Source organism: Alnus glutinosa, chromosome 12, assembly GCF_958979055.1.
Source record: "Alnus glutinosa chromosome 12, dhAlnGlut1.1, whole genome shotgun sequence".
Taxonomy (NCBI): Eukaryota; Viridiplantae; Streptophyta; class Magnoliopsida; order Fagales; family Betulaceae; genus Alnus; species Alnus glutinosa.
The window spans coordinates 22,189,769-22,198,600 of NC_084897.1; the positions used below are offsets into that span (position 1 = coordinate 22,189,769).

At 35.2% G+C, this 8,832-nt stretch overlaps 1 protein-coding gene across 1 annotated transcript; it reads left to right on the top strand.

Annotated features, from left to right (window-relative positions):
* The first annotated feature begins 3,015 nt into the window (after positions 1–3,015).
* On the top strand, positions 3,016–4,486 carry LOC133851711 (uncharacterized). Its single transcript, XM_062288259.1, has one exon. It carries the CDS (start codon positions 3,057–3,059, stop codon positions 4,209–4,211), a length of 1,155 nt encoding a protein of 384 aa, XP_062144243.1. The 5' UTR covers positions 3,016–3,056; the 3' UTR covers positions 4,212–4,486.
* The last annotated feature ends 4,346 nt before the right edge of the window (positions 4,487–8,832 follow it).

The window sequence follows — 8,832 nt, forward strand, 5'->3', positions numbered from 1 at the left end:
GGGAGGGTATAGATGCAGAACCTCAGCCTCGTAGCAGCTGCCCAAAAGTTAGGATCCTATGAACACAGCTTTAACTCTGTGCTTCCAAGGTGTACATAGGCCTCGGATAAAGTCAAATATAATTGGCATTTTCCCACTTCCTGTTGACTTGAAACCCTTCTTCAAAAATCATGGATCTTTCATTCTCCTCCATTGAATCAACTTGCTTCTAAAGTTTGAATGAGAAGAAAATAATTTCTTAATTTTGACCCAAGTAAATTAAAGTAATCCTATAATGAGTTTGAAAAATGCTATATGTACTCAAAATTTTACTCCGTCAGCCCTATACCCTGACGTGACATCAGGTTTACATTGTTTCAACCTAGCAATAAGGGATTAGAAATGACTGCTTGGGATAGTAGAAACTTGACTTGACAGTTGCTACGTTAGGGTGTAAGGACGATGAAGATAAATTTGGCTCTGCCAGCCCTATACCATGACATGACATTAGGTTTCCATTATCCCAAACTAGCGATAAAAGATTAGAAATTGCTACTTTGAATAATAGAAACTTGACTTGACAGTTGCTATGTCAATGTGTAAGGGCGATGGAGACAAATTTGGCTCCGTCAACCCTATACCCTGACGTGACTTCAGGTTTCCATTATCCCAAGCTAATGATAAGGGATAAAAAATTGCTGCTTGGGATAATAGAAACTTGACTTGGCAGTTGCTACGTCAGGGTGTAAGGACGATGGAGATAAATTTGGAATACATGTAGCATTTCTAAATATGTTTTAGAGCGTGTTGTTTTCTAAATAAAAAATAAAAAATATTTTGATGTGATATAAAGGTAAAAAAAAAAAAAAAAATGTGTTTTTAAGAGTTTTTCTATTTAAATTGTTTATTAATACTTTTAAAAAAAAAAATACAGAAACGTTAACAAACAGAGCCAAATGTTTCATTTGAAATCATCCAACAAGAAGATCACTCCAAATGAAAATTCCAAAAATTTAATTGAGCAAACCCAAAATAGTGTCATAATAATAAACATTTTTTCAGTGCCATTAAATACTTCAAAATTTGGACAGGAACATGTACATGGGAACTAGTGAAATCTGGAGCGTATCAACGGCTGTGACATTAAAAGAAGCAGTACAAGATGATCTTGATGTGGACGATGAAAATGATTTGAGGGTCTGCAGGGGAAGAATGGTGTGGTGACATCACAGAGGGACACAAACTTGTACTGTTTGAACGTGCCGGCCTCTACTGTGAATCACAGAGATTAATAATTTTTATAAGGAATGGGCCCTTTTCCGTTTTCCCACTTCGATCCCTACTCTTCTCTCAATGTCACCCTTTTAATTCTTTTTAGGTCACATTTTCTCTTTCTACTTCTACAACTAGGGGCATGCAATTTCCCCTTTACACCCCTTGCCTCTAAGGCTTATTTATTTAGTTATATATTTATTATTACTATTATTATTTGGGTCATTCTATAAGAAGAAGGGCTTTAACAATATTATTGTAGAAGGTGATTTGCATGTTGATTTTTGATTTTTTTTTATTTTTTATATTGTTGGCTCTTCTTAAAACTTCTTTTTATTTGTCAATGAACAATTCTAAATATTGAAACAAGGAATTCTATAAAAAAAAATTCTTTAAATTTTGAAAAATAATCTCGCATTTTCTATTTTGAAGAACCACTTTTTAAAAAAAATACTCTACATCTTATTTTTTATTTTGGAGAATGACTAATTTTTTATTCTTTCTTTATTTTGGAAGATGGGCCTCATGGAATGGGGAATCATTGAGAGATGGGAGGAAGTTTAGCTTTTTATTAGGGTAAATGAGAGAGACATAAATCAAATATGATAGAAATGATGAACAATGATCCTTCATATACGAAAGATTACTATAATATATCCTTTAAAATAAAAGATGGGAAAATTGGATTACCTTAAAAAAAAAAAAAAAAAAAACTAAAAACCAAAAAGAAGTAAGTTTGAAAACAAATTAGAGTTAGTTTTTTTTTAGAAAAAAAATACAAGGAGTGGCTGAAACAATGAGGGTGGTTCAGCTACCCCTTTTGCATTTTAGGGGAGGCTCGAGCACCTCCATAGTCTCCCATAGTTTGTGGGGATGGTTTGACCATCTCATTTGCTTGGATCCGAAAAGATCAATCAATATAGAGTCATAGATTATGAGGGTGGTTTAATTACTCTTATTTTGAATTTTGGAAAGTAATTGAACAACTCTTACAAAATGTGGGAATGCTCGAACCACCCTATTTTTGCTTTTGGATAAGGGTGCTTAGGCCACCCTTTATTTTTTATTTTATTTTATTTTATTTTTTAATTTTGTTTTTGTTTTGTTTAATTTTTATTTTTATTTATGTTTTTTCCTCTAACTATCATTAGGTTAAAAGTAACATATTCAATTAATATTTGGCATTAAAATGGACAAAAAATCCCTCACATACATCACATCGATTCACATGTCACTCTTTTTACATTTAACTTCTTAAAATACCTTTAAAATTATTAAGTAAATAAATAAAGTTGTATTAAAAATAAAAGGAGTGACCAAGAGGTAGTTCAGCTATCCCATAACCTTTGGGGGTGGCTGAGTGAGACTGCCACCTCCTTTTACATAACCTTTGGGGGTGGCTGAGTGAAACATGATATACTCACACACCTTATACATTTCTAAACTTTAAAATTATAATTGCAAAAACGCGGAGTTTGGAGAGTTATAATATCTAATATATAGTTTTCAAGGGATAGCTCAATCGGATGGAGACCACGCCTCATGAAGCGGAGGTTACTAGTTCGAATCTTCCTTCCCTTCTTGTGTGGACATGTAAAAAATAATAATAATAATAATATCTAATATATATAAAAGCAAGGATTCTTTACTAATTGCAAATTGACATTTAGTACGGACATGAAAAGACAAATGGCATTGACGAAATAAAAGCCAAACGGAAGGGCAATTCCACTCACCCCAGCTCCCTCCCTATATATCTCCCATCCTCATTAACACAACCTGGTCTTCCCCACACAAACAACACAATGGACGGCAACAATGGCGAACCCTCGAACCAAGACCCTCCAAATCATACCGATGGCGAAACCCATAACACCCACGAACCCCAACCCACTTTCGAAGACATTGATAGCTCTTGTTCCACTCCCTATGTCAGTGCTCCCTCCAGCCCCGGCCGTGGCCCTGTCACCGGCTTCTTCTACAGCGCCCCGTCAAGCCCAATGCACTTTGCGCTGAGCATAGCTTTAACAAAAACACCACCTCAAACTTCATCAATGGACGACTTTGAGTTCTCTGCGAGGTTCGGGTCAAGTGGGTATGGGACCGGGTCTATGAGCTCCGCGGATGAGCTGTTCTTGAACGGGAAGATCAGGCCCATGAAGCTTTCCACCCACCTGGAGCAGCCTCAGGTTTTAGCGCCATTGCTGGATCTCGTAGCGGAGGTGGATGAGTATGACGCGGATCAGCTGGGCGTGAGAGGCAGAGATCTGAGGCTACGAGATAAGTCTTTGCGCAGAAGAACCAGATCTCTTTCTCCGCTGAGAAACACGGGGTTTGAGTGGGCAGAAAATGAGGGTGGAGATGAAGATATGAGCTTAGCAAACAAGAATGGTTGTTTGGATGTGGAAGATAATGAGAGGGAAAAGATTGAGGGTTTGTGTTCAGATACTACTACTCCTTCGGCTTCTGCTTCGTCTTCAAGATCTTCTTCAGCTGGGAGGAGCTCAAAGAGATGGGTTTTCTTGAAAGATTTTCTCAGGAGCAAAAGCGAAGGAAGAAGCAACAACAAGTTCTGGTCTACAATTTCGTTTGCTCCCACCAAGGAAAAGAAACCCGGAAACCAAACGCTTCCAAACCTCGTTACAAAGGATCATAAGGATAACAAGCTTAACAACTCGGTCTCTGCGCCTTCAGAAGCGGCGAAAGGCAAAGGAAACGCACACGTTTCGACCAAGAAAGCGGCCGGAAAGCCGGCAAATGGGGTCGGAAAGCGGCGGCACGTGCCACGGTCGCCGCATGAGTTGCATTACACGGCTAATAGAGCTCAAGCCGAGGAAATGAAAAAGAAGACTTTTTTGCCTTACAGGCAAGGGTTGCTTGGGTGCTTGGGGTTTAGTTCAAAGGGGTACGGGGCTATGAATGGGTTTGCTAGAGCCTTAAACCCAGTCTCCTCCAGGTAAATATCTTTGTGGGGATTCAAGGAAAATTGTATAGATTTTTTTTTTTTTTTTTTGAGCTTCTTCTATTTAGGACCTGTTGATTATCTATGTATTTATTATCGGGTCTTCTCTTTTCTGTTTAAAAAGAGAAGATGTCCCTGATTTAAATATTGGGGTTGATGAATTATGGGGTGTTCTTTTATCCCCATTTGCAGCTTGACATGCTACTTTCTCTCGGACATAGAGATTGTTGTAAACCATGAGAGAAAGATAAATGGTCAAAATCTTGTTTCTTATGGTTACCCAAGTAACAGCTTCATGAAGTTCAATCAAAGTTAATGTAATTATTGTGCCAATAATCTGCTGCTTATTTTTGGAGTGTTCTTATGAGAAACTAAATTGCATTATTGTGATGCCAATAATGTGATCCTCTCATGTGGTGGACATAGCCAAAATCCTGTTTGGTAATGAAGGCCTCCATAACTACATGCCCCCACAGTACCAACACGTTTGTATCTTCCTGGCTCAATGCATGAAATTCTAGTGGTACTTTTTGCAATTGGATGAGACTGAGGCCAATTTGCCTCTTGTGTTACTAGTTTTGGGGCCACCAGAAGCTACTTGTTCATGTTTATGCAATGATTTTGCTTTGGTTGAGATCTAACTTCAGATGGGGCATGGTGTCGCCTAGATTTGACATAAAAGAGTGTGAGATTATGAAACATTTGACTTGTTTTTGTTAAGTGTTGTTGTCAATCTAATCAAAATAACAGAAGCTGGGAGACATCTCTTTTTGGCTTCTTCTTTCTGGGTCTTTTCCTTTGTTTCCCATATGAACATCAAACTATGTAAATATTACTTAACAAATGTGGTTAATTTTTTTTTTTTTTTTGGTTTATCACCACAAAAGTGAAAGTGTTTTGACTTTTTAGGCATTGTTAAAAGATTGAGAGAGGGCAATGACTACCGGATAAAGATAAGAGGCCCAACATCATTAATTTCAACAAGCGAAAAATAGTGGCAAAAGAAAATTATGGTCCCATTGCCATTATTGTTCATCTGTTCGTATTCAAAATTTTTACGTTATTCCAAAGAATCAACAATAATGATAACATAAAGTTGGTTGTACTATAAAAAGATGCTGTTTGAAAATTCCACACTGTTCGATCAAAGTCTACCTGGTGTTGGAAATGTTGGTTGATAGGGGTCTGGTCCCGTCTCTAACAATCTCTCTTCAAGTTGAAATCAATGACCATTCACCAAGCCCTCCCCCTCTAAAACACAAAAAATTGCCACCTTTTCTCCTCTGATTTTCGCAACTGCCCTAGTGCCCTGCTACATTTTACTAATACACTTCTTAGAACATCTTTAGCATGTCCCTTCTTATGGCTTATAATAACTATATATATAACATCTTCATTCATTTTACCGTATTGAAATTTTACTGTAACACCTTTTAGGTTTTTTTTTTTAAAAAAAAAAATTATTTTCTCCCCTATTTCACCACTCTCAGATTTCACGATAAAAAATACAGTAAAAAAAAATGATATTTAAAGAGAATAGAGAGAAAATTTGTTGGAATTTGTATTGAAAAACCAATAGATAAAATAGAAAAAAAAAAAGTATTTTGAGTAGCTTAAATAACCACTATTGCTAAAGATGCTTTAAGATGGAGAACTTCTAAAATATTGTAGTAATTTTAATAGTGAAAAATAAAAATAAATTGAAAACACTGCGTGTGCTTGGTAAGGTGTTTTACGTGGCTTTTTTCTCTTTTTCTTTTTTTTAGTAATAAGATGTGATCAATGTGATATAAAGTAAAAAGAAATTTTAAATTTTTTGTAAGGAAAAATGAAAAAGTTAAATTTCGTAATAAGTTGTGTTTGAATAGTAATAAAAATTTATTGATGTGATACAAAAATAAAAATTTTAAAATGAACTTTTGAAGAAGAAAGTAAGAGATAATGTGAGGCCGTGAGGGAGGTTTGCCAAAATAGCGTCTTCGATTTTGGTCCTGTTCAGTAACCCTCATCCCTTATTTTTACTTCTTTCAAAAAAAACATAAACTTCAAAACATTTTGAACTTTTTGTACTTTTTATATCATATCAACAATTTTTTATTATTATTTAAATAAAAAAAATTCACTACAATACAAATTTTTTTTATTTTTCTATATAAATTTTTTCTACTTTATATCACATCAATTATTTTTTATTTTCACTTAAAAAAAATTCTCACATAAAAAAAAGGAGAGAGATTATAAACCCGGCTAAAGGAATGTTGCGTATGTACAACAATACAAGACACAAAATAAAAGTCACATCAGTAATTATGAACAGATGTGTGTCAAATCAAAGCCAACTTCATGAAATAAAGGCTCTTCTATTGATATAGGAAAATGTTAGATTTACAACACCAATACAACAACGGTACAACAATCCCTCACATGAAGATGGGTTTCACATACTGAGGCCCACTCTCAAGTGAAGGATTGTTGTGCAATTATTGTATTAGTGTTGTACAAAAATTAAATTTCATATATATATATATATATATATATATATATATATATATATATATAATAAAAATCTAATAAAGCAGGTTACCCATTACCCAACAAAATCATTTTCCTGAACTCCTTGTCCTCTAGGTATTATTATGACACTTGGATGGTTGTTGCTCTGGTTAACCTAAATCGAACCCTCAAATCAGACATTTTTTTTTGATGATTCATAAGGCTGGCTGTACAAGACAAGGAGTCACGGAAGTTTTTCAAAGACGAATTAAGACATTTTTTTCAAAAAGAAATTTATGAGCAAAGATATATGGGGTTTTCAATTCGACTGACTGAAAGGAAAGGAAAGGAAAGGAAGAGGGTGTACGTAATAATAATGTGGAAAGTGAAGAAAGGTGAAATAATGCAGTGGGAGTTTACCAAGGTTTAGGTAAGAGAGAGAGCATAAGAAGTTGTCATAGTTTCGACAGCAATCTACAGGTTTCAGTATTGAATGATAAAGGGAATCTAGCTAGTCGTATATAGGGAGAGAGTAGTAGTAGTAGTAAATTCTCTCCAGCCAGGCATGAGGCAACATCCCCCAAGAACAGTCCCTGTTGCAATCACATCCTCATTTCATCTCCCCCCTCTGTCTCTCTGTCTCTCTCTCTCTCGAGATGGGATGGTGTGAGTGTGAGAGTAACCCTGTTTTGTCTGTTTCCAGATCGATGTGATTAAAAGGCTCACATGAATCACCAAACGCTCCACAGTCCCATACTGCCGCCGTGGGCCTAATGCCAGGGGCCCGGGGCACCACTTTCTGATTGGATTGTTTTAGGTCGTGCGCTATGCCGCGATCCATGTGATACTTTTCAGAGTCCTACCGTACGCATAATGCATGCTATCTTAGACGTTCTACAATTTTTCTGCTAAGTCTTCGTTTTCAAACTATATAAATATATATAGTGTAATGATTAAATATCGTTTAAAGGTACAATTTTTTACTACTGTGCCTATAAGATAAGGTGGTCCTCCGTTATTTTTTGAGTTTTTTTATTTTTTAAAAATAAATTAAGGTAGAGGACCACCTTGCCACATAAGCAAGATGGTGAAAAGTTGTATGTTGTATTTTTGAGTGGTATTCAATCATTACTCATATATATATGAGTAATGATTCACTACCACCTAAATATACAACTTTTCACCACCTTGTCTATGTGGCAAGGTGGTCCCCCACTTTAATTTATTTTTAAAAAATAAAAAAACTCAAAAAGTAGTGGGGAACCACCTTGCCACATAGGCAAGGTGGTGAAAAGTTGTATATTTAGGTGGCATTGAATCATTATTCTATATATATATATATCCTTCATTTTCATTTTAGGGTTAAATGCTTTTCTATTTTTATTATTATTGATAGTAACCGTGGTTTGACTAGTTCGTTTCAAAATTTAATGGCCTCTGACGTCAAACTTACTGGCAACAGTCACATGTTTTATATGCCACATTAGTTTTTTTTTTTTTGGCCTACCCCAATTTTTTTTCTTTATTGTTTTTGTTCTTAATTTTTTTTTTAAAAAAATAATACTAATATGGCATTTGGGACACGTGGCATTTACTGATAGGTTTTTTTTAGACATGACAGCCGTTAAGTGTTTAGACAGAAAATGAAAAAGAGTATCAACTACATTTATAAAATGTCCACACGTACCATTTGTAACACTTTAGCAAATTGAGTCAGCTATTTGATAACGAGGGAAAACACATGTATTAGAAAATTATTTAACCTTCTTTCTAATCCGAATTGTGGCTCATTTTGTTAATACTTTTTATTTTTTTGTTTGAAAAAATATTGTCATATAACATAAAAGTTAAAATAATTTTTAACGATTTGGTGAAGGAGAGTTCTATAACCCCGCAAAAGGGGGTAGGGTAGAACTCCACACTCTCACTAGTCACTAGTCACTACCCTCTGTTGGGATGGATACTAAAGGTAGGGCTAAGAGACTTACCTCCCCCACCTCTCATGAAGGGAAACCAACCTCTACTTTTATCATTTCAATGTTCATCACATGTGACATTTAGAATTCAAATTCTAAAATATCCTTATTTTTCTTTCTAATTCTTTGCATATTACATGTAATAAAATA

Coding starts and splice junctions, on each gene's coding strand:
- LOC133851711 (XM_062288259.1), top strand. CDS start 3,057: ATGGACGGCAACAATGGCGAACCCTCGAACCAAGACCCTCCAAATCAT.